Source organism: Vulpes lagopus, chromosome 3 (assembly GCF_018345385.1).
Source record: "Vulpes lagopus strain Blue_001 chromosome 3, ASM1834538v1, whole genome shotgun sequence".
Taxonomy (NCBI): Eukaryota; Metazoa; Chordata; class Mammalia; order Carnivora; family Canidae; genus Vulpes; species Vulpes lagopus.
Genome location: NC_054826.1, coordinates 137,993,672 through 138,020,697, shown reverse-complemented (window position 1 = coordinate 138,020,697; position 27,026 = coordinate 137,993,672). Strand labels below are relative to the sequence as shown.

General features: G+C 38.7%; 1 protein-coding gene and 1 pseudogene across 1 annotated transcript in view; both read right to left on the bottom strand.

The window, feature by feature from the left end:
* Window positions 1–15,303, bottom strand: part of DPH5 (diphthamide biosynthesis 5) — a 36,015-nt gene extending 20,712 nt beyond the window's left edge. Inside the window, exons 1-2 of the mRNA XM_041747346.1 lie at window positions 14,825–15,303; window positions 6,998–7,122 (exon numbers count right to left, since the gene is read on the bottom strand). Of these exons, the coding sequence (XP_041603280.1) occupies window positions 6,998–7,122; window positions 14,825–14,959 (260 nt within the window). The 5' untranslated portion in view covers window positions 14,960–15,303. The remainder of the gene's footprint in view (window positions 1–6,997; window positions 7,123–14,824) is intronic.
* Window positions 15,304–24,291: 8,988 nt separating this feature from the next.
* Window positions 24,292–24,406, bottom strand: LOC121488401 (annotated as a pseudogene).
* Between the last annotated feature and the right edge of the window lie 2,620 nt (window positions 24,407–27,026).

The window sequence follows — 27,026 nt, the reverse complement described above, 5'->3', positions numbered from 1 at the left end:
TGCTATGACTTCTGATCTGAAAATTCATCTATATTTGCAATGATATGGTGAAAGTGACATTCTCATAAACTACCAGAAGCACTATAAACTGGTACGGTCCTTTAAAAAAAAAAAAAAAAAAAAAAAAAACCTGGGGAAGGGAGAGAGAGAGAGCATGAGAGAGCACGAGCTGGGGGAGGGGTAAAGGGAGAGGGCAAACAGAGTCCCTGTTGAGCACAGAGCCTGATGTGGGGCTCAATTCTAGGACCCTGAAATCATGACATCAGCCCAAATCAGATGCTTAACTGCCTGAGTCACCCAGGTGCCTTGACACAGTCTTTTTGAAAAGTAATTTCACAATATATGCTTGAAAATACCCATATTCAAAACTTTTGCATTTTTGGTATTATAAACTGATTTTGGAGGGAAAAAAAATCTAAAATGTGGGGATGGGAGAATGGAAGGAAGAGAAAAGGATCACATACATTAATCTATACGTGGCAGCTTTACATATATTGGAGAAATAAATGGACTAATGATAATAATGCTGACATTTACTGGATAATTACTAGGTGCCAAGTACTGTTCAAATGCATTACATGAAATGGAAACGACTGATATTAAAGCACAAAGAAGACAAATGACTAAAGATATATTTTTATGCATGTGTATGCCATGAAGAAAAAGGCACACATTAAGGATAAAAAATTATGTGTTCAGGGCAGCCCTGGTGGCTCAGCGGTTTAGCACTGCCTTCAGCCCAGGGCCTGATCCTGAAGACCCGGGATCAAGTCCCATGTCAGGCTCCCTGCATGGAGCCTGCTTCTCCCTCTGCCTGTGTCTCTGCCTCTCTCTCTCTCTCTCTCTCTCTCTGTCTCTCATGAATAAACAAAATCTTTAAAAAAAAAAAAAAATTATGTGTTCAATGACTATAAAAATTATATATAGTTACAGAGCATATTAAAGTAAGAAATGGAATAACAAAATGGAACTATCATCAAAATTTATTTAATGATGGGCAGCCTGGGTGGCTCAGTGGTTTAGCGCCGCCCTCGGCCCAGGTTGTGATCCTGGAGACCCGGGATCGAGTCCCACGTCGGGCTCCCTGCATGGAGCCTGCTTCTCCCTCTGCCTGTGTCTCTGCTTCTCTCTCTCTCTCATGAATAAATAAATAAAATCTTAAAAAAAAATGGTTTAGGGATCCCTGGGTGGCGCAGTGGTTTGGCGCCTGCCTTTGGCCCAGGGCACAATCCTGGAGACCCAGGATCAAATCCCACATCGGGCTCCCGGTGCATGGAGCCTGCTTCTCCCTCTGCCTATGTCTCTGCCCCTCTCTCTTTCTCTCTCTGTGACTATCATAAATAAATAAAAATTAAAAAAAAATTGTTTAATGATGACCCTGTTCAACTATTCTTTATGGGGACAGAAAGCTTACTGTCATCTCTCACATGACTGGGTCAGATCTATTAATGTACTATTTTTTTTAGGGTCATTTACATTCTTTATGTGATTAACTTCCACATTCCTATCAATAACCTGGACAAAAGGGAAAAGATGAAAACTACATGAACTGACTTAATTTCAATTACCTTCTTCAGGAATTTAAAAGTGGATGATAATGATGATTACACTACTTAATGCCATTGAATTGCACACTTAAAAATGGCTAGTGGTAAATATTATAATAAACTTTACTATAATTTAAAAGATACTAGAATAAAAAATTTAATTTTCTTTTTCAAGTTTTATTTCAAATAAGTGGAAAGGGGCTTGAAATTAAAAAATAACTTGTGGTGGTTGTTGTATATAAGGAAGAATTTCAGTACTTTGCTGCATTCCATATTCCCTTCCAGGTATATCCATTTAATGCATACAAATCGTAATTCAAGACCCAATTAAAATGTACATATTCCCTACTACCATCTTGTCTCCAACTACTGTATCTCTTGATTATATTTCAATAGTAATCCAGTGAATAAATGAAAAATAACTATAGTACAATAATTATTACACAAATCTGAATCTAGGATTATACACAATTAATTAATGATATAGAGTAAATTAATAGGGGAGGGGAGGGGAGGGGAGGGGAGGGGAGGGGAGAGGAGAGGAGAGGAGAGGAGAGGAGAGGAGAGGAGAGGAGAGGAGAGGAGAGGAGAGGAGAGGAAGCCAGGCACTCATTCCTGAATAAAATAATGGAATATTCATATTCATGGAAGAGGTAGCTGGGTCTTAAAGAATCTATTTTATTGAATAGAAACTGTGGAGGACTAGAGTCAGCAGTGCTGTATGGTATATTTCAAAGTTGTTAAGAGAGTAAGTAGATCCTAAGATTGCTCATCACAAGAAAAAAAATAGTTTTCTTTTTTTTTTGTATGATGTTAACTTACTGAGGTAATCATTTCACAATACAGATAAGTCATCTTGCTGTATATCAAAAATTACACACTGCTGTATGTCAATTAAATCTCAATATAATTGGGAATAAAAGAAACAAACTGGTAAGAAAAGTCTTTTAAGCAAAGACATAGAAGACGAATACTGCAAAAACATTTATGAATTGGCAAAGGAGTACAACTAGGCTCTGGCACAGTCAAAAAGAAGAGTAGGCGACAGAGAAAACAGATAAACTGTTAAAAGATTTAGGCCATGAAATCATTAAGGTTTTTCAGCAGAGTAGTAACAGCATCAAGGTACATTTTTGTTGGCCTCAATTTTTTTATTTTTTATTTATGTGCAATTCTCCCTTCCCCCTCCATCCCCTGTAGACCACCTCCACAATTTCCATGTACTGAATTCTACCCAGACCCAGCTCAAGCACCAACTCCTCCATAACACCACCACTGAAAAACTCCAAACTCTATGGCTTTAAATTTACACTCTTCTATCCTCTTCCTCGACCCAACCTTTCAGCAGTCTATCAGTTAACCACTCTTTCCTCTCTATTCTCTTTTCTTGGCTTCGGTGACAACGCATTCTCTTGGTTTTTCTTCTCCTCTGAGGGTTGACAGACCACAAAATTCAAGTTTCCTAAGGCTTGATCTTTCTGTTTTCCCCTTGTTTCTTCCTAGTGATTTCATCCATTTCTCTGGCTTTAAACACCTTGTCTCTCCCTCTCTCCCCATACATACTCATGACCTCAAAAGCCACATATTGAGGATAACCCCTTCAGATATCACATTGCCTATATGACATCTCAAATTTAAAACATTTCCAGAACCAATTCTTGTCTTCCCCAATTATTTTCCCCAGGAGTTTTCATCATTTCAATAACTGGCACCATCAACTGATCAATTGCTAAGGCTGGAATTCTGGAAAACTTGCTTCTTTCCTTTTCCTCACCTACTACATATATGTTGGCATTCTTCCTTCTGAACTTTTCCCACTTTGTCTTTTTCTCTCCTCTACAAAAGCCACCTGGCTTCCCTAAAAATCCACTTATGTGAGCATTTAAGAGTGATCATTTAAGAATGTCAGATTGTGATTCTTGCTTAAAATCCTTCAAATATTTACCAGAGTACTTTTTTTTTTTAAAAAAGATTTTATTTATTTATTCATGAGAAACGCACACAGAGAGGCGGAGACACAGGCAGAGGGAGAAGCAGGCTCCATGCAGGAAGCCTGACATGGGACTCAATCCGGGTCTCCAGGATCACACCTGGGGTTGAAGGTAGCACTAAACCGCTGAGCCGCCTGGGCTACCCCTTACCAGAGTACTTCAAACAAAAGCTCTACCCTATCTAAGGCCTTACATGATCTGGGTCCCACCTACCTGTTTAACTCCTTCTTACTCCCTCTCCCTGTCCACTCACTATGCTCCACTCTGGCCTTCCAGGTTCTTTTTTTTTTTTTTTAATATTTAATTTATTTATTCATGAGAGATATAAAGAGAGGCAGAGACATAGACAGAAGGAGATGCAGGCTCCCTGTGGGGAGCCTGATGTGGGACTCGATCCCAGGTCCCCAGGATCACACCTGAACCAAAGGCAGACGGCTCAACCACTAAGCCACCCAGGCATCCCCTTCCAGGTCCTTGAATACATTCTTGCAGCTCACCTCTGCTTACAATGTTCTTCCCTTCTGCTGTTCCTTTTATTTCTCAGATACCTGCTTATATATTACCTCAATAGAGAGGATTTTCCCTATGAACCCACAAAAATTAGCCTATTTCTGCTAGTCTTGTTTCCCCCTTACATAAGGCCTATTAAAACTTTAAATTTGTTTTTTTCTCTTTGATTGATGTTAACCTCCCCTACTAAACTGTAAACCTCAGGTCTTATCATGTAACATATATCCAGCATGTAGGAGTGCCTGTCGTAAGACAAGTGTTCTAAAGATATTTGTTGAATGGATAAACATCAGTCCAAGATATGCCTGGTCTCACCTTGTGACCCCAACCAAAATATTAAAAATTCTTTCCATTAATATTTATTTGATATGTACTACTTTGCAAAAGAGGCTAGGGAGATAAAATGTATGAAGGGCAGCCTACAAACCTAAGAGTAGGTGTACACATTTATCAAAAAAATGGTAATATACAAGAACACATGAATGACAAGTCAGTAGTTAGGAAGAGATATAACTTCTGATCAGAGTAATAAAAGACTGCATCACTGAGAATGTGGTATTTGAGTTAGGCTTCAAGAGACAGCTGGACCTCTGACAATCAGATATATAGTGAAGGGTATTATAGATGAAGGAAAGAGTTTGAACAGATGTATAGAATGAGAAAGCAAGATGATGGGGGAAGGGACAAACTGGTTGGCAGAAGTGAGGGCTTTAGTAAAAGAAGGACAGAACATAGGTAGAAGGGAAGGTTGGACATTATATTTCATATCTGGCCAACGGATAGAGCTAGTAGCTCTCATTTTGAGCTCAAATAAGGTTTTCAAATTGTAGTTTGTTTGTTTTTTAAAGATTTTATTTATTCATGAGAGACCGGGGGGGGGGGGGGGTTGCAGAGGCAAAGAGGCAGAGCCACCAGGAGCCTGATGCAGGATTTGATCCCAGGACCTTGGGATCATGACCTGAGCCAAAGGCAGAAGCTCATTAGACTGAGCCACTAAGTTGTGGTTTCACAAATATAAATGTGACCACAACATAGGTAATGAATTAAGAGTCTGTATCTGGACCAAGCAAAAGGCTACTATATTAAACAAACTAGGGAATAAAACAACCTAAAAAACTTGGTTAAAAAAAAAAGTCAAAAGCAGTGCTTCTCAAACTAGTGAAAGGCCAATACTTTTAAGTTCTAAATTGTCATGGAACAACAGTTTTGTAATCAAAATTAATGATTTAGAAAAATAAAATATAACATAATACAAAATATAAGTTCCAAATTTTTATTATGAGACTCAGGAGAGACAAAATTACTTTTAAAAAATGCTATCAAGTTTCTAAATGTTTACTCTCAATTTCTGTAGTTCTCATCATGAACTAGTAAGTTTGTAGGCTGGCACAACCTCAGTTGAGTAGCAGTGGTTTATTGGACTTTGTCAGTGACTGGATGCCTGAGAGTCAGAAGTAACTTTAACAGTACTCTTCTAGGTAACTCTAAGAATTGTGATTTCATCAAGTAAGGAAATCTGGTGAGTTCAGAAGGTGTATGGGATTTTGGCGGGAACCCAGTACAATGAGAAAATCCTCTAAGAGTTTTAAGACATTTTAGATATAGGATTTTTCATTCCCTTTATTTTACTATTTTGTGGCTTAAAAACTATATATAGGTACTGCTAATTTGAAGGAAGACGTACTTTTACAAAAAACAATGTCAGAGGCTAAAACAATTTGGATATTTTTAGATGTGTGATTACACAATATCATTTGCAACCAGGTATAAATAATGAAACATAATCTCTGGCACAGCACATTGATGTAAATTACTGTTTTTGACAGACACATGCACATATAACTCCATTCTTTTGAAAAACATTCTTGGTGGTGAGTTCATAGTGATTTAATTGTCCTTATGTTCCTTAATCTGTGACATAAATCTTAGGTCACAAGTTGGAAACAAAGAACTCCTCTATTTGGCTTGACATTAGTGATTGATGATTTTTTTTTAAAGATTTTATTTGTTTATTCATGAGAGAGAGAGAGAGGCAGAGACGCAGGCAGGGGGAGAAGCAGGCTCCATGCAGAGAGCCCGACGTGGGACTCGATCCCGGGACTCTAGGATCACACCCCAAGCAAAGGCGGTGCTAAACCACTGAGCCACCAGGGCTGCCCTGTGATTGATGATTCTTAACTAGACAAGCAGAAACACATCTTTTCGTTAATGGCAAAGAATAGAGCTCCCAATGGATACAAGAAATTAAAATTTGAGGCGGGACAAATATTTTTTTAAGATTTTATTTATTTGAGAGAGTGAGCAAAAGACAGAAGGAGTAGGGGGAGGGGCAGAAAGGGAAAGATAAGCAGACTCTGCTGAGCAGGGACCCTGATGCAGGACTCGATCCCAAGATCCTGGGATCATGACCTGAGCCAAAGGCAGATAGTTAACTGACTGAGCCACCCAGGTGCCCTGAGGCTGGACAGATGTTAAATTCAGGGCAAGTAAAGTGACAATATTGCTAAATATAAGGTGATTAAAAAAAAATTAAGTTAAAAAAAACGAAACAAAAAAACAAGGACAAAGGAAGCAGAAGATGCTTGTGGTTTACCTGCAAAATAAAAGGTAGGTATGACTCTTGATAATGTAATACACTTAATAATGATACACTAGTTAAGTCATTTGACATCCTAAGTTACCTTCTAAAAGAACAGGAACTGCAATGATACAAACTTTAGAACTGACGCTTGATAACCAATGTAAGTTAACACATGATGACATCCTTATCAAGCAGATCATCTTCATATAATCTCAAAGATAATGAAAGTTTTTAAAATTTTAGAGCCTAGGTAAATAAGGTCCTTTTTTAGGACCAGGCAAGTAAAAGGTCTTAAATATAACAGAATAATTCTGATTTGTTTTTGAAAAGCAAGCAAATTAAAACTCAAAATACCTGCTTTGACTTACCCAAATGGATCACCAACCACAAGGAATGCAACATCACTGATATCGGCATCCTTTAAAATATTATCTGCTTCTTGTTCCACTTCTTCTCTATCAGCAAGAATCAATTTTCTTCCATAAAACTCTTCCTACAGATTTAAGTCCAATATCAAAATGAGACAGCAGATGACCATTTCAACACATGTACCACACACACACACACACACACACACACACACACACACACCAATCTTTGTCTGGGGCTGGTGCAAATCTTGGCAATCATCCAAACACAGATCACTGACTAGGACTCCTCAGTGGGCTAGCACTCTCTATCATGTTGCAATTAAACTCTGTCTTTGAGGCTGTTGTAATATCCCAAGAGGAGGCAGACCTCCTAACATCTGACGCTTTCTGCATTTTAAATTTACCTCTAAATTTGAGTCTAGCAAACCATGCATGGTGGAACAGAGAACATGCATGAAATTTATTTCAGAAACAGTAATACAGAACATCTCAAATAATAATTATGAACATATATGGTAATTTGGGTTTTATTAAATTTTCCACAGGAAAACATACAGGAATCTGGCTAAAATAAAAGGTAACTTCAATGAGAAATAATAGAAAATTAAGATTTACTTATCTACAGAACCAGCAAACATTCCTGTAATTGCAGGAAAGATTAATTTAAAGCTTTATTTCCTAGTTCCTGCTAAAAAGGCAGAGTTGCAGAGGAAAGAAAAAAAATTCTAATTATATAGGAAGTCTCCATACAAACTGCTTTGTGAACCAACCCCCTGAAGTTCAACTCCAGAGAATAAATCCAGGAGGCTGACCGTAACTGCAGTGGCAGCAGGTAAGTACAGAGTGAACCAGAGTGCTAATAGTCATGTGGTAGAGGTTACAAACTATTATGCAAGGTCATGAATCTTATTAACTGGTTTCCTGTGGAGTAATATGTAATTCAAATATAGTGAAAATAACACATAGACAAATACTATTTCTTACATGCTGAGAAGTTTGAGTTATAAGGATTATATCAGATGTAAACATTACAAGGATTGCTATACTCAGTATCTTTCAAGCAAAAGAGTAAATAAACAAATGATTAAACATTTGAAGATAAAGGCTCTAGTTTCAACTCTCATAATTATTGCCTAATACTTAACTAGAATCTGAATATGTGAAAAAAGATCCCTTCCCTTTTTCTCTGTATCTTCTCAAAGAAAATGCTCCAGAAGTTCCCAATGACAATGTTTTTACAGACATAAAATGTTCTCTTTATTTTCACTTTTACCATGTATTTTTTTCTTAATCATTGATTTGTATGTAACTTACTTTAATTTCGTGAACCCAGAAAACTTATTAGTGGTAGAACATTTATATTCACATGTCTAAGAAGACACACACATGATCATGGAAAACTAAAGGAAACGGTATTTCTTTCTGAACTAACATTTCTTACAATCAAAAAGTCACATGCTACTAGCTTAATGCTAGCAGTATTCCTAAATCCTATCCAATATTTTATAAATGAACAGAAAACTCCACTCTCCTCAAGACTTCTATCATGTACCACACTATATTTATCATTTATCCTAAGAAACATTTCATTATCTAATCGAAACACAATGTTTATTTTTAAAAAAAGTATCCACCTATGCACACTTGAGCACACACCCAAACACTCCAGTATAATCAAATGGCTGATCCTCTTGGGAAAAAAAGAAAAAAGTTTAAAAAAAGGGAAGAAAGAGCAAAACTGGTATTACAATATTCTTAATTTACCCACTTCATTATTTATTTACTCACTCGAAGGATATTTCTTGTGTACAACCTCCACACCAAACGCTATGCTTGATGTTGGGAAACAATGATGAAAGAGACAAATGTGGCCCCTATCATGTCACTTATAATGTTTAGTGGGGAATTATCTACCACATTAATAAGTGCTATAGGAGCATGGAGCCTAGTAAGTCATGGAAGGGGGAAAAAAAGCAGTATTATTTAAAAAATAATTTTACATTTATATTATATATTATCCAATGACTGATAAGCCAGGTTTTGTACAGTATCAATCCTAATCTTCTCCATTCATGAAAACGAAGGCAAAACTCAAAATTCATTCCTGCTTTAAGTTGGCAGGTTTTGTAAGGCAGATAGGGTAAAGATTCAAAATTGATTACTTTTGGATACTTCTGGAAGGACACATAAGAAATTACTAATAATTGCCTCAGGAAGGGGAGCCAGGATAGGAATCTTTCAATGTACATACCATTTAATATCTTTAATTTTATACCATTTAATGTATTACCTGGTAAAAAATAGAAAAGTGGAAGCTAGAAGTAGGATACATAAACAAGAAAAAAAAAAAAAACCAAACCCTAAAACACACTAACATTTAAAGAAGGAACAGAGAAACAAGGGCTTACAAAAGGGACTTAAAAGAATGGAAAAGTACAAATAAAACCAAGAGTCATGTCATGAAAGTCAGTTTCAAGGAGTGATAAACTATGTCAGAAGTAAAATAGGTAAGAGTTGAAAACTATCCTCTGGTATTCTCAGTTATCTGAACAACTGTTCAACAAATATTTCAGAGGAATGGAAGTCAGCTTGCAGGAGTCTGAGCCATGAGTGAAGTGGGTATAATAAAAGTACAATTCTTTTTCTAAACACTTTGGATAAACAGAAACAACTATGGAGAAAAGATGTTTAAAGGGGCGTTTAAGATGTTTAAGAGTTTTCAGAATGGACAAGATATGACTGTAGTTTCAGGTTGAGGGGAGAAGGATGTTAATACAGATCAAACATAATGAAGAAAGAATAATTGATGGGAATAAGGTTTCAAAGGAATGGGGAGAGAGATTTGGAAAAAACACATCTAGATTAGAGTTAGTCTTCAACAGGCTGAGACTCTCATTTCACAAGTCACTTTCTAAAACTGGGGAGAAGACAGATTCAGATTTAGGGGAAGGACAAATGGAAAGTTAATAAAGGTCACAGATGATTGCCTCATCTTTCTTAGTGGGAAGTCTGTCCCTCCAATACCAATCCTCAGCAGTTGGAAAGGAAGACAAAGAAGTAGACTGATGAAGTGGATTAGGAAGAAAAAGGGAAGGAAACAGATATACTGGGAGAAAACAAGTTATTTTAGTGATGCCTAAGAACAAGTATGGCAAATTATTGTGCTTGTCTCCTCCATGTGTTTACTCACAATTCTTTTTTCTTCAGTAATACTCTTTCTCTTTCCTTTACCAAACCTTATCTATAGTAACTGTCTCTTTCTCTTTGCTTTATCAAGTCTTATCTACAATAACAATATTTATAATACATTTACATTAGGTCACTCTGGGGTCAGGCACAGTTCTAAGAACTTATGCACATAAATTCATTTAATTTTCATCACAATCCATGAGATAGTCCCTATTTTTATCCATTTTAGAGATAAGAAAAATAACACAAAGTGATTGCCCAACATTACAGAACCTTGGTTGACTGCAAAACTTCACATGTATTACAGATGAGGCATAGGGGTGCCTGGCTGGCTCAATTGGTAGAGCATGCAACTCTTGATCTCAGGGTCGTGGGCTTGTGAGTTCAAGCCTCACAGGGGCATGGAGCTTACTTAAAAAAACAAAAAACAAAATAATAACTGAAGCAAGACAGGCAGAGCTTAGTGGTCTCCTCTGCTTTCTGTAGGATAGCTAAAGCCCCAGAGTCAGCCCCCTTTGAACCACAGCAACTTCCTCTATTTATCCTACAGAGCTGTATAAATATTACCATTTTTTATCTAGACCATGAAAACAAAAGAAGCAAAACAAAAAGATTGGGATGCATTACTTTAAGACATAGCTCAAATTCCATCTATTCCATAGTGCTCTCTGACCACCATGACCTGAAGTGATCTTCTATGTATTTCAACTGGAATTAATCACTAGTAATTATTTAATATTTGAGACAGCTTCTACTCTTTAATTCATGAAAACAAGAGCACTGGCTTAAATAAGATCATCTAAGTTCTTCCCAGCAATGTAATTTCAGTTTCTTCTTTCGACTGTTGTCATGAACTGTTATTTAAATCTTCCATTATTCAGTTTTCCTGAGTATAACACAGTTGAATCATGAACCACTTGAGAACAAAGACCATAGCTTATACCTATATATATATATAAGGCACTACAGATGTATTACACCAAACTGGCATAAAAGATCTAATTTATTCACAGAAAGTGACTAAAGAAATTCAAAGTGAAACTCCTGGATTCACAGTCTCTAGTTTAATTTACTTTTGAGTAATACAGAACATATAAATACTACTCCCTGTTTGGTAATTTGAAAACAATAGCTTTCAATGTAATAACAGATAAATTCCAAATCTTAAAAAAAAAAAAAAAAAAAAAGGCAGGGGGACGCCTGGGTGGCTCAGTGGTTGAGCATCACCTTTGGCTTAGGGTGTGATCCTGGAGTCCTGGATCGAGTCCCACATTGGGTTTCTTGCATGGAGCCTGCTTCTCCCTGTGCCTGTATCTTTGCCTCTCAATCTGTGTCTCTCATGAATAAATAAATAAAATCTTTTTTTTTTAAAAAAGAATGGACAAATTCCAGATTTTTTTAAAAAATTATTTATTTGAGAGAGAGAGGGAGAGAATCTTCAAGGTGACTCCCCACAGAGTGCGAATCAGAACTGGAGCTCTATCTCAAGACCTGGGAGACCATAGGACCTGAGCTGAAACCAAGAGTCGGATGCTTAACTGACTGAGGCATACAGGCGCCCCAAATTCCAGATCACTTTAGCAACATCCATGTGTGCCATTTATAAAATACTTTTTTGTGTGATTACTGATAAAAGAAAGTATACATTCATAAGGAAAAGATTTTTCCAATCTTTTTTCCCACTATATAATAATTTAGTTATTGAGACCAGATTGTATACGTAGGTATGAGAACATCAACGATTTTTAAAAATCAATTTGTTTAAGAAAGAAAGAGGTAGAAATGAAACAGAAAGGAAGTCACTGAAGAGAAAGTGGTTCTGAGATCTTAGAAGGCAATAAAAGGCATGAATTTATTTATACCTTACTTTATTCCAGAAAAGTCATTAAAGGTGGTTGAGGTTGCGCAGCAAGTTGCTCAGGTAAAAACATGAACTAAGGACCTGGAGGAGGTCATGAAGAGCAGATCAATGGAACTTTGTGATAGGAGGGATTCAAGCTGGATCATTCTGCTTGAATCCTATCTTCTCTGTAGACATTCTCTGAAATCATTATTTTGTGAAGCTATTTTCTACCCCTGAGTATACAGAGACACTGTATGGTATAAGTGTGAAGAGTGGTGATTCTCAACTCAGGACTGTCTTGGCTCATATTCTGGCTCTATCATCTGTAGGACCTTGGGCAAGTTTCTCTGAGCCTGTAAAATGTGAACAGTAATTACAGAGTAATAATCCTGTTCTACATGTGAAACACTTATTATAGTGCATAGTAAGCATTCTATAAATATTAGCACTTATTATATTGAGGAACAGATATTCCAGCACCTTAACAAAGTATACATAATTTACCTGTAGGTGAGGCTGGGCCAGGCCCCAACAACACATTCTTAGAAAAAATATACTTGAAAAAATTACAGCAACCAAAACTACCATTTAACTAACACTTAATGTTTACAAAGCACTTTCAAATACATCATCTTAATAAAAACATACAAAACCCTCCACCTAGTTATCTCCATTTTCACAAATGAAGTTACTAAGGTTTAGAGAAATCTGGAAATGTGTCTATTAACAACTAGCATTTTTGAACATTTTTGCAATAGGCACTATGTTAAGAACGTATGTTAAGAGGTAGGGTTTTTTTTTTTTTTTTTAAAGATTTTATTCATTTGTTTGACAAAGGGAGAGAGTACAAGCAGAGGGAGCAGCAGATGGAGGGAGAGGGAGAGGGAGAGGGAGAAGCAGGCTCCCCGCTGAGCAAGGTGCTGGATTTGGGCCCAATCCCAAGATGCTGGGATCATGACCTGAGCCAAAGGCAGATGCTTAATTGACTGAGCCACCCAGGAGCCCTGACGTAGGCATTTTTAGCCCCATTTTACAAACTAAAAAACTAAAGTTAAAGGACTTGTCCAAGGTGACATGGTAACATGTAACAGAGAAGGCTTAAAGTCAAGTCCAACTTTCCTCTGTGCCATGCCCTGACTTTTTATCCTATAAAAATTTATCCTCTTGGCCTCAATGTCCTTCGACAGATGAATGGATAAAGATGAATATCACTGAATATTAGCCATTAGAAAGGACGAATACCCACCATTTGCTTTGATGTGGATGGAACTAGAGAGTATTATGCTGAGTGAAGTAAGTCAATCGGAGAAGGACAAACATTAAATGGTTTCATTCATACGGGGAATATAAGAAATAGTGAAAGGGGTGACGTCAGCGTGGCTCAGCAGTTTAGCGGCCTTCAGCCCAGAGCATGATCCTGGAGATCCGGGATCTAGTCCCACGTCAGGCTCCCTGCATGGAGCCTGCTTCTCCCTCTACCTGTGTCTCTGCCTGTCTCTCTCTCTCTCTCTCTCTCTCTCTGTGACTCTCATGAATAAATAAATAAAATCTTAAAAAAAAAAAAAAAAAAGAAAGAAAAGAAATAGTGAAAGTGACTATAAGGGAAAGGAAGAAAAATGAGTGGGAAAAATTAGAGGGTGACGGAAGATGAGAGACTAACTCTGGGAAATGAACAAGGGGTGGTGGAAGGGGAGGTGGGGGGGGTGGAAGGGGAGTTGGGGGGCAGTGACTGGGTGATGGGCACTGAGGGGGGCTCTTGGCGGGATGAGCACTGGGTGTTATACTATATGTTGGCAAATCGAACTCCAGTAATAATAAATAAATTTATCCTCTTGGATGAATTTGATTCCAGTTTTCCTTGATCACTGGTAAGAGAAGAACATTTATTATCATGAGCTTAGATACTTTGGTTCCAACCAGACAAATGAAAGCCAACAAATCAAAGCTGGTCATTAGACACACATCAGGACATGGCCAATTTACGTAACAGTCTTTGATTTCTTAAGATGTTAAAGTAACTCTGAAACTAGAGTTCTCTGGGCTGTGAACCCGAGAGAACGGAAGACCTTCACCTTTTTGTTCGCAAGCCTTGACAGGCCATTCAATTCTACGTCTCCCTCCTCTTACAGCATGTCCATGGCTCCCTTCATCTTCAGCGCATTCTGTTTGGATTTTGACAGTGCACCTGAACCACCTAGCCCCTCCTCCGAAACGTACTGAGCCCTTAACAAGAGCAAGCTACACGTATGACATATTAACAAATCCTAGGGTTGGGAAGTCCCAGGCTGATGCAATACACACAAGGGAGTATGCATCAGCCTCCCTGGCAGTGTTTTTAAAGGTAAGACCTGTCTGGACAGGATACTGACAGAAAGGCGATTACCATTCCCTACGGATATACTACTTCAAAGGGAGAAGCTTTCCGCTTTGTTTCTTGAATGTACAACCAACTCATTAAGGTGATGCCAGTACCTCATTAGGACTCAACTAAAAAAAAAAAAATGTCTATCTCATGAAATAAGGGATTTTGGTAACTATCCTCAGGACTGTAAAATAACTTTTGTATTTACCGGAGAAAGCCACAAAATCAGACTTGTAAAGCAGGACAAAAAAGCGCCCTTTCGTTTTCCAGCTCACTCGGTGGTTGTGTTACTCCCAGTCCTGTGATCCTTAACGGGCAGGGGATGTGTTTTAAAGGCTTTAGGCCAGCAGGCCCGAAAACTGGGTTCAGCGTCGGTCATGGAAATCTGCACAGCTTTCCTCCCAGGGGCTGGGGCGCCGTAAGCACCTACCAGGACTTCCTTCCCTACAGTCAGGATCGAGGTGTAGGCTTCCAGGTACACTCGCCTGCAGCGTCTTACGATTTCCAGGCCCTTGACTGTGATGTCCTTGGCATCGCCCAAGCCCAAGCCGATCAGGTAAAGCATTTCAAAGTCCAGGAGGGCGGGGACTGCAAGACGGAGGCAGCAAGAAAAACACGTGTCAGCTACACCGAGGGCTCCCCGAATCTAGTGACGATCGTGGAAACCAAGAGCAAGTGTGCACGAAGGACCGCAAGTCACAAGCGAGGTCCGAGCGCCTGGCGTCCCGCCCCTTACAACCGCGGACTGGGACGAGCCGCCTCTCCCGTTACACCAAATCAAAAGCGGTCAGTCACCCTCCGAGGACTGTCGCTGGGTCCCCAAAATTGCTAACCGGCAGCCTCGCCGAATAAGCAGCTACCCGCAGGGCGAGCTCGCGTGGACGGAAGGCCCACGCCGCCGGCCTCACCGGCGGTGCCGCAAAACGCCGCCGCCTTTACCGCACTTTACGACTGGCCGGAGGGGCGGGTCAGCGGCTCCCCGGCGAGCGGCACGGAGGCAAGCTCTGGGCCGGAAGTGAGCGGCTGGCAGCAGGGCCGCGACGCGGAGGGTCGGTCGGGCCGAGGTGGGGGGCGGGGGTCCGCGCACAGCCTCCCGGCGCGGCCTCTGGGGAAGGACGAAGACCCGCGATCCCCTCAGCCGTGGCTTCTCCCACCCCCACCCCCACCCTAGGACGGGGTAAGTGCGGGAGCTGTGGCCCCGAGGTCGGGCCGCACGGCCGCCTCCCCTCCAAGGCCCCGGCGCGGCTGCCCGGGCCGCGGCACTTCCGGCCTCGCCTCAGCATCCCCTCGTCCCACTGCTGCCTCCTGGGAGGTGTCGGGTTAGCCCACTCGGCCCTCGGTGTGACTCCGATTTCCCCTCGGTGTGACTCCGATTTCCCGGCGGGCGGTGGTGCCTCGGCTCTGCCACCCCCTGGGGACCTCCTTCCGGGGTGCCCCCGGGTCGTGCCCGGGCTACACCCCAGCCCTCCTCAGCGTCGGGAAGCCCAGGCTCGCCCCCTGCCCCCCCGCCGCTGTGCCCTCGCGCCTACAGAGGTGACTTTTAAGTGCCCAGGAATTTCAGGTTTCAGTCGCTTCCACAGGGGGAATTCCTGCGAAGTGGTTGGTTAGATGTAGTTCCGGTATCGGGAATGGTTTGTTTTGACTGTAAATGCTCTTGGTAAGGTCACTAGTGACCTCATCCAAGTCAAAAAGACAATTTCCATTGTTTATCTTAGTAGGCAGTGTTGATTATTCAGATTTTTCCTGCTTGCTTTTTCATACAATGCCTTGAGTCTTTTTTTGCCCGACGTTTTTTTCTCAAGCCTTAATTTCATCTGATTTCTCCAAGGTTCCATCTGCCCTCTGCACTTCTCATTCAGTACGCTCGTCATGACTGATTCTATCCGGTGTCATTAACATCCATCCATTCCTTGTACCATAAGCAAAAATTAATTCAAAATGGACCATAGATTTAATGGAAAACATAAAACTATGAAACTTCCTAGAAAGAAAATATGTGTGATCTTATTATTTAAAATAGGCAAAGACTTGTCAGGTGCAACACCAAAAGCAAAAGGGGAAAAAATTTTTTTTGAGAAATTGAAGTTCACTGAAATAAAACGTATGCTCTTCAAAAGATATTGTTGAAGCCACACACGGGAGAAAATATTCGCAAAGCATATGTTTGTTGAAAGACTTATGTCAAGAATACACAACTCTCAAAAGGCAAAAATAAGAAAACAGCTTAATTTTTTAAATAGGCCAAGAATTTGAACAAGAGTCTCGCAGAGAGTAAGATAGATAAATCCTCAAAGAAGATACACTAATATCAAAGAAGCTTTGAAATGATGCTAATTATTAGACATTAAGGAAATAAAGATTAAAACCACAGCGAGATAATAGTATATACCCCGTAGAGTGGCTGACATTGGAAGCAATAATAAAACCCTGAATATACACTCATTATTTTTTAAAGATTTTATTTATTCATTCATGAGAGACACAGAGAGGCAGAGACACAGGCAGAGGAAGAAGCAGGCTCCATGCAGGGAGCCAGATGTGGGACTCGATCCGGGGGTCTCCAGGATCACGCCCTGGGTGGAAGGCAGCACCACCTGGGCCACCTGGGCTGCCCTATTCACTCATAATTTTGAGTGTCTCTAGTATTTTGCTGACTCAGACTTTTAGCCTCCCATTCACATCTCCCCTTCAGCTTCCTATATTTAACTTTATGCTGGAAATCACCTAAATAACCCAGAGGCATATCACATTCAACACATCCAAAGCTGAATCCATCATCTTTTCAACTTGGCTTTTCCTTCTGTACTATCTCCTTTGGATGGAGGGCGTTATCATCTATAGACGTAGGCAAGCCAGACACTTGGAAGTTACCTCACATCCAATCTGACATATCTGCCTCTCAGTAGAAACCGTACCTACTATCACAGTCTTTCTTTAGGTCCTTATGTCACTCCTGCACCTGTTCACCGTGCCTCCCTCACATTCATACTTCTTTCGGGGGACTAGAGAGACCTAGCGAAGTTGCAGTCTGAAAATGACATTCCCTTCAAAAAACCCTTTTGAGGTCAAGAGAAAGTCGAGGCTCTTTAACATATCCCACAAGGTCATCCCCAGAGTGACCACTGCCGCCTACCTTGCTAGCCTCATGTCTCTCCACTCCATACCTTGAGCTACTTCTCTAGTGGTACTCTTCTGTGCCCACAACATTCTCCTTTGACTTTAGTCAGGCTACCACCTCAGCATGGAATACTTTCCTCCCATTCTCTCCTATCTAGATCACTGCTGCTCATTCTTTAAGTTTTGGGGGCCCCTGGGTGGCTCAGTTGGTTAAGTGTCTGATTTCAGCTCAGGTCATGATCTCAGGTCGATCTCCCTGGAATCGAGCCCCAAGTTGGGCTCTGCACCCAGTGGTGAGGCTGCTTCTCTCCTTCAGCCCTCCCCCCGACCCTTCCTGCCATTCATGCTCTCTTTCTCTCTCAAATAAATAAAATCATAAAAAAAGACTAAATTTAGGAAACCTTTCCAGAGATCCCTGCACTAGTTTAGGTATCCTTTTAATTATAATAAAACTCTGTGCATATACTTAGAAGTCAACCTAAGTGTTTTATGATTGTCCATTTGTGTATCTTCCTTATCAAACCATCAATTTCATAAAGTTAGGTCCTGTATCTTCTCATCCCTAAGGCTTAGCACAGTGTCTGCCACATAATAGATATTCAGTAAATGTTTGTTAAATAGAGCATTACGTATACACTAGTAGCTCAGTAATTTCTTTGAGTTATGATATATTTTTCGATCTTTATGAAATGCAAGGTGTGGTATGCTTTAGATGACTACCAAAAGTCATTGATGGGATGTCAAACAAAAGCATGTCGTTCATCCCACTTCAGAAAGTTATTTGTGTTAAAAGGTTTATGACACAGTTCACATATTCCTCATAATTACCCTCTTGAGTAAGTAAATTTTCCAACGTACAGTCATTTTTTTAATGTGTTTTTGTTTTCAGATTTGCTTTGAGTAATTCTAAGTGGATTTACAGTGAAAGGACAGTGCTGAAAGGAAGGTGTAGTTTATGTCCTTTCAGGAAATCTGTATTGAAAAAGGAAGTTATTCTGGGTAGGTAAGGTAATACTCTTTTTTAGATACAGAAGCAATTTCAATTTTTAATCTTCAGAATTCGGTTAACTACTTTCCCTATAGGGTTCTTACCTTTCTACTTGCCTTCATTTCTCAATAGAAGTGTAAATTTGGGGGACTTTTCTGGAGATAGATAAAGGTGTTGTGGAAATCTTTTTTCCTCTCAACAAATGTAATCAGCAAAGTCTTGCATAGTCTTTTTCTGCAGAATTATTCTTCCTGACTCGGACATTTCTCCCTTACAATTTAAAACAATTTCAAATATGATTGCATTTTCCATAGTTTTTGTTTTTGTTTTTGTTTTTTTAGTTTTTATTTATGTATTTGAGATAAAGTGCGTAGGATGGGGAGGGGGAGGTGGAGGAGTAGAGGAAGAAGCAGGCTCTCCACTAAGCAGGGAGCCGGATGACCTGGGGCTCCATCCCAGGATCCTGGGATCATGACCTGAGCCGAAGGCAGATAACTGACTGAGCCATCCAGGTGTCCACGCCCCATCATTTATTATTAAAATTTTCAAATATATAGAAAAGTTGAAGCGTTTTTACAGTAAACATCCATATAGTCACCTCTTAGGTTCTATAGTTGTTAACATTGTGTTATATTTGCTTTATCACATGTTTTTATCTGTTCACTGGGCCATCAACCCATCTTATTTTCTGATGCATTTCCAAGAGAGTTGCAGACATAAGTAGACATATTAATTGCATTTTGCACGTAAGATAAACCCCTCATCTAGATAACATACTAACGAAACATAGCTAAGCATATAGCTGATTAAGTTATCTCATTTCTTCACCTAATTTAGGCAGAGAATTTGAAAATTTCTCTTTAAAACAATTTCAGACAATTTTAAATCAATATGGTAGCATTATTTTGATGATAATGAAAGTATAATACCATAGTAATACAGTAAATTTGGATCTCACATCTAGTAGAAAAGAGGGGGATGGTTTTAAAGAACTGCAATTCTAGAGCCAAAAAAAAAAAAAAGGATGAAGTGAAAGCCTTTTTAGTTTAAAGAATAACAAGGATAAATGAGGCCTAGAGCATTTTCTTTTTTATATTCCTGCTAGGAAGTAGGAGAGCACCAAATCATCCTTGAGGGTGAACATTTATGCTTTTCCTGAAAGAGCTTTAAGCTGTTTTCATAACCTTTGTCAGTAACTCATTTTTAGTACCCACACTGTCAGAAATTCTTCCTTATATCTAATCTGTGACCTTCAGGCAGTAGTCCTAAAATGTGAAAGATGTAGATAGTCATAAGAAGTTAATACTGATGGCTTTTCCATTCCATTGTCATAAACACATCATAGTAGTTAAATTTTAGAGTTATAACAGTTGAGACACTGCGTTACATTATGTACAAATTGTAATTAACTTACATCTAAAAGAAGCCATCCTTCAGTTTTCCTATTTGAGTTCATTGTTTGTCTATTGAAAAGGAGACCTCAGAGCTACTGGGTAAACTCCATCTGACCTCGTTGTGAATAAAGAATATTAACCTATATGTTCCCAGAGATTGCCTCATTGTTAGAGTAAATCTTGATTAATATTTGTAGAGTTTAGCAATCCCAGATTAACTGATAGTCATTTTCTATCAATTCACAAATAAGTGATAATTAAAGATAGCATTGCTGGTAACTGAGTGATAAACATTAAGGTGAGCATGTGATATAATGAGCCCTTGTTATTATATAAGACTGGTGAATCACTGACCTGTATCTCTGAAACCAATAATACATTATATGTTAATTAATTGAATTTAAATAAAATAAAAAATAAAGATAGCATTGCTTTAGAAGTTATATTTGGTATTCCTTCCTCCAAAGTCTATTGCTAAAAGGGTAGAATCAGGGATACAGTAGTTTCACTATTCCTGTGTTTAAAAAACTACACAGTGCCCTTTTAAGATATATTCAGGGAGCCATAAATTAGCCAAGACTTGGTGGGAGAAGGAGAAAAGTTACTCCTTCACTGAAAAGCCAAAATTTTTAAAAACGACTTACCAGGTTTTACTACTCAATATACTACTGCCCTGCTTCTCTGAACTCACCTCCTGCTGCAAAAACTATAAAATGGTACACTTCCAGAGCTGGGTTTGGAAAAACCAAACAACTGTACACTTCCAATTACTTTATCTGCTCTTTCCCCTCATAGCACCTTCTAACATAACTGTCTGATTTACTTATTTATTGTGTCCATTTTTATTGTCAATATCCTTCTACTAAAATATAAACACCACAAAGGCAGGAATTGTTTTTATTTTTGGTCCATTTGGTTTGGCATATGCTCAGTAGATACATGAATGAATGCACGTCCACATATGTAAATGAGTTATATATATAAATTACAAATAAATTCTTTTATTTATAAAGGAATAACTATGGAAAGTTTGCCTAATGGTTAAGAATTGGGATTATAGGGGGTTCCTGGATGGCTCAGTCAATTAAGGGTCTGATACTTGATTTCGACTCTGGTCATGATCTCAGGGTTGTGATCAAGCCCATCGGGCTCCATGCTCAATGGGGAGTCTGCTTGAGATTCTCTCCCCCTCCCTCCCTCTAAGGAAAAAAAAAAAAAGAATAAAGATTTTAGTGTCATTGAGACCTTGGCTTAAGTCCAGGAGTTTCCTGATTGCTTTTCTAAATCTCAAGTTGTTTCATCTGTGAAATAGAGATAATAGTACCACATCTCATAGGATTGTTGTGAGGATACATGAAAGAATACATAATAAAGGTTTTAGTATGGTGCCTGGTAATTGGTAAAGACTCCGTAAACATTGACCAATAATAGAGTTTGAAATTAATTTTATCCTTATCTACAGAGTCTATCAGATTATGAGTACTAGCCTTCTCCACCATCTCTATCCCATCTAGATTGGTTCTTATTCTTTTTCCTCCTTCATAATAGTGTGAAATTAGTTCATTAGTTTTAAGACCAATCCATTAGATTAGATATCATATTTTATTGATTGCCAGAGGTCATTTTAAGCAAACATTGTTATACTCTGAGGTGCCCTTTATGAGAAAACCTGTCTTTGCTTTTATCATTCTGTCACAGCGTTCAGCACTGTAGACTTGGTTAGCACCAAATAAGTGTTGCCTAGCAATTTGTTAATACTTAAGTATAAGATGGCTAATATGCAAATAATGTTTTAGTAAATGAAATGTAGTGAGCAGAGAAGATGTTCATTTGGGATCTAAAAATTAAATTTATTCTTTTTTTATAAAACCTTGTAAATGCCAAACAACAATAAAAAGAGTAGTTGTGGTACATTTATACAATACTATGCAGTAAAGAGAAAGAATGTACTACTCTTTTTTTTAATAATAAATTTATTTTTTATTGGTGTTCAATTTGCCAACATACAGAATAACACCCAGTGCTCATCCCGTCAAGTGCCCCCCTCAGTGCCAGTCACCCATTCACCCCCACCCCCCACCCTCCTCCCCTTCCACCACCCCTAGTTCGTTTCCCAGAGTTAGGAGTCTTCATGTTCTGTCTCCCTTTCTGATATTTCCTACCCATTTCTTCTCCCTTCCCTTCTATTCCCTTTCACTATTATTTATAGAATGTACTCTTAACACAAAACAACATGGATGAATCTCAGAGAAAGAAGGTTGAGCAAAAGAGTGCTATGGAGATAGGATATACCTTGCCTCCAGCAAAGTCCTCAAAATCATAAGTGTACAATTGGATGAATTCATACAGCTCTTACATACAGCCATGTACCCATCACCCAGTTCAAATTATGAAACATTTCCAGCATCCTAGAAGGCCTTTGTACCCCAGGAAATGCCTTTCCCCGCCAAGGTAACCATTAGTTGACCTGTAGTACATAAATTACTTTGTCTGTTCTTATGAATGGAATCATGTATTATGTCCTCTTTCATGTCTGGTTTCTTTGGCTCATTCATCCATGTTGTTGGATGATACATAGTTCACTCTTTGTCTTTTTTTTTTTAATCTCTTTTTTTGGAGTTCAATTTGCCAACATATAGCATAACACCCAGTGTTCATCCCATCAAGTGCCCTCCTCAGTGTCACTCTTTGTCTTTGCTGAATAGTATTCCATTTATGAACATATCACTATCTTTTTTATTGTTGATGGATATTTAAGTGTCTTAGTTTTGGGCCAATATGAATAAATCTATGAATGTTGTATCTTTTGTTGGACACAATGTTCATGTCTTTTGGGACATTATGCACGAATTGGAACTGCTAGGTTAGAAGATAGGTGTTTTTACCTTAGTAGGTAGTGCCAGACGAGTTTTGAAAGTACTTGTACAATTTACATTTCTGCCAGCTGCTGATAGGAGTTCCCGGTTTCCCCATGTCCTTGCCAAACTTGGTATTGTAAGTTTTTTAAATTTTAGTGGGGGGTGTGTAGTGATATCTCATGGTTTTAATTTATAGTTCTGATGAAAAAAGGTGGTATTAATTGAAAACATTTCTAGGTAAATTTATTTTTTAGAAGCAGAAGTATGTATTCGGAGCACTGCAGTTACTTAATTGCTGAATCTGTGCTTGTAAGTTAAACCCATTTTTCTAAATGGGCCTTAATATGTGTGCAGCAATGACCGTGTGCTTAAAGAATACAGTTATGCCCAAAGAGAATGCCCGTGGTCAGGATGCCCACTTCTTCTGGCTCTGTTGCCAGTAACTGAGTTGAACTGGTTTTGCTATCAGTAAGATGAATGCCTTAAGCTAAATGATTGCTAACACATATGATGGGTTTCAGAAACATCCTTCTGCGGAAGAAGTAGGTTGGAATGGAAAGCATTCTAGATCAGGAATCAATCTGGGCTCTTTGCACTTTGTAGTCTTTGCTTTACTTAATGGCTCTAAACCCCAATAGTAAGTCTCTTCCTCTTCCTCCTCCTTCCTGACTTTCCCTCCTTTTAAAGATTTGATATGAAAAGAAGCAATATAATAATTCCTTAAGCCTGGAAATTAAGATAACTAGAATATATCTCATTAAACTATATAAGTAATGATTAAATATGTACACTAAGAAACTGTGTAGGCCTTGAGTTATTCAAATTTAGCAGTATGGTCATTTACCATATGTATAGAGAGTAATTTTTTTCCACAATAAATCTAGAAACATTTGCAACCAAAATTAAAGCCCTGTCTATGTGAAATTGCAGAATTTCCACAAACTTAATTTTCTTGGAGTGGATTTGGTTTGCATTTTCTAAATCCTAAGCAGGCATGGGATATGATTTACCCTGACCTTATTTCCTTGCATTTTACTTGATTTTATTTGGTTTTGGGTTTGTTTTGTAGTAATATTTTCTGTTGTTTCTTTGAGTAGCATTGTTTCTTTTTCCATTTTTTTAACTCACTGACAAAGCTCATTAAAGTTTCTGAAAATAATGGCTTACTGGGATCCAGGCTCATACAGAATTAATCATATCTTTTCTTCTGGTTATTGTTCTTCTTGAGATATTCATTAAATAATACTAGATGGAATTCTAACAGTAGTGTCAAAGGTACTGTTTATTCTGTGTATACCAATTGCAGAAGCAGTAAAAACTTGTGGTCAAGAGCATGGGCCTTGGAGTCAGATTGTAGGACTTGAGTTCTGGCTCTTCTTACTAGCAATAATGATCTTAGGAAAGTTCCCAAATTTTCAGTTACATTATGTGCAGATAATAAAGGTCCTTACTCATAGGACTATCATGTGAATTAAATGAGGTAATAGTTCATATAAAGTATTTTTAACAGTGTCTTGTACTTAGTAGTCACTCAGTAAATGTTAGCTAACATTATAAATATTACTGTCTTTAAGGTTTTAGTGAGGATTAAATATTAGCAATAATTGCGCCTCGGATAAACCTCATTGGCTGTGATACTGCCACTGTGCAAAGCTGTGTGAGGATTAAATATAATAATAACATGAGTAGGGATCCCTGGGTGGCGCAGCAGTTTGGCGCCTGCCTTTGGCCCAGGGCACGATCCTGGAGACCCGGGATCGAATCCCACATCAGGCTCCCGGTGCATGGAGCCTGCTTCTCCCTCTGCCTGTGTCTCTGCGCCTCTCTCTCTCTCTCTCTGTGACTATCATAAAAAAAAAATAAATAAATAATAATAATAATAATAACATGAGTAAAGTGTATGTCCAAAGGCCTACAACATAGTAACCAATTAACATTGGTTAATATTACTATCAAACAAAAATTTTTCTCTGGTCAGTTGGTTTTATACAATTTCTATATATTCAAGTAAAACTACACTTCAGGACCCTGTCCCTCCCCATAAAAAAAATGAATTTGCAATTAGAATATTTGGTACTCAGAAAACATGGATTTCCAGGATAATTCTTGAAGCTTATAAAAATTATAATGTAGCTAAAATGTTATTTTGTAATGAAAGAAGGAAGTGGTATTAATAACTTTAAAAAACTAAGGTTTGAACTTTTTTTTTTTTAAGATTTTATTTATTTATACATGAGAGACACAGAGTGAGAGGCAGAGACGCAGGCAGAGGGAGAAGCAGGCTCCATGCAGGGAGCTCGATGCAGAACTCCATCCCAGGACCCCAGGATCACACCTTGAGCCAAAGGCAGATGCTCAACCTCTGAGCCACCCAGGTGTCCCTGAACATTTTTTTCTTGAATAATGATTTGATAACATTTTTAAAATTTCTTAATAATTTTGTTCTGTGACCATTTAAACTCCCATCAGTAGAGAGAAGGTTTGGGGGGTATGACCCTATAATACTCTTGGGCCATAGAAATTGCACTCAGAATCATATTAATTTGATACTGGTCTCACTTAACATTTCTTATTCGCTTCCTGTTCATCTGTGCTTCTGCCTGGCCTCCCTGTGTTTCTCAGTAGTAGAGTTCCTTGTCTTGTACCTAGTTCATCGCTATGTCACTATATGCATCTCTGCCTTGTTTTTTCAGGAGATCAAACCATACAACTTATTTCAGTCCTCCAAGAGAGATTTGATTTTTCACCCTCAGCTCCATCTCATCTTAAGTGAGTTCTTAAAAGCAAGATCTCTAAAAAGTTAAGTATTTACCTGTCTGAAACTGTCAGGGTCAGTGAACAGGTTGTGCACTGCACAACTTTAAGAAGTGCCATTCACATAGACTACATACAGACTACTGGACTGCTCATGGTGGCCCAGTGACCAATAGCCTATTAAACTTTTTCACATGCTGTATTTCTCCTTGGATAGATACTCTGGATCTTGTCTTACTTGACTTTTTGTTTGTTTTAAATGCTACATGCCATATCATTACATGCTGATTAAATTTTTTTTAAAGATTTTATTTGTTTATTTATTCATGAGAGACACACACAGAGAAAGGCAGAGACACAGGCAGAGGGAGAAGCAGGCTCCACGCAGGGAGCCCGATGTGGGGCTCAATCCCGGATCCCGAAATCACGCCCTGAGCCAAAGGCAGATGCTCAACCGCTGAGCTACCCAGGTGTCCCTCATTACATGCTGAAATAGCACTTTAAAGAGTGGTCTTCCCTGGACAACATGTGCTGAGATTCATGCCCCAGTATTGATAGTCTTCTTTAATTATCTGATACCATGTCTCAATTTTAAAAGGCCACCACCTGTTGTTCAGTGTTGTTGCCTTCACAGAATATTCCTTTCCTACTTTATCCTGCAGGAATCTTATTCTTTAAATTGTAGTTTAGAAGCTCTTAATCTCTGGTATCTTCCCACATCACCTAAGCTGCAGTTTCTTTCCTTTCTCTTGATTTCTTTTAGTATCTTATTTCTCTAGTTAGACTATAGATTTTAAGGGGAAGGGGTAGTGTTTTGTCTTTATGTTCTCTGTAATACCTGTATCAATGCTTTGCTTGTAATAGATGCTGAATATTTGTAGAATGTCTTGGTCTAAGTGCTGCTAAGAAGAACAGTCAAGTAATGATGTGCTTAATGGAATCAAGAGGAGAGAGGTCGGCAACGGAGAAGTGTAGTGATGTGTCTGAGGTGATAATCAGTCTTGAATATACTCTGGCAAAGTAAGTTGCAATGTGTTAAATTATATAAATCAATGTGGATGACCATGATGAGTACAGTTAAATGGGAGAGGAGAACAGGGATTGATTAGAACCTGACATGAATCCAAACTGGAACCATTTTCTTACATTTAAAAGTTCTGTCAAATGTCAGAAAAATAAAAATAAATTTAGATCTAAGTTAACAGCACTCTACATTCAGTTTAATGTTTAAAACCATGAAGAACTAACTAGGTCCTAGGAGAGCTCTCATCTAGCCTTTTGAGGACTGCCATCACATTGGATTATTATAAACAAAAACCTCACTTTATGGTGAGATTCCAACAAAACCAAAATGAGTTGAGAGACTTTTCTCCCTTCTTGTAACCATCTAGACACAGGAATGAATAGGCATAGAGAGAGCTGAGATTATTACTTATTTCTGGAGAATCACATTTTTGACAGATTCCTGCACACTCATGAGTGTTCATCACATGCAAAGATTTAGCTTAATTCCTTCCACAA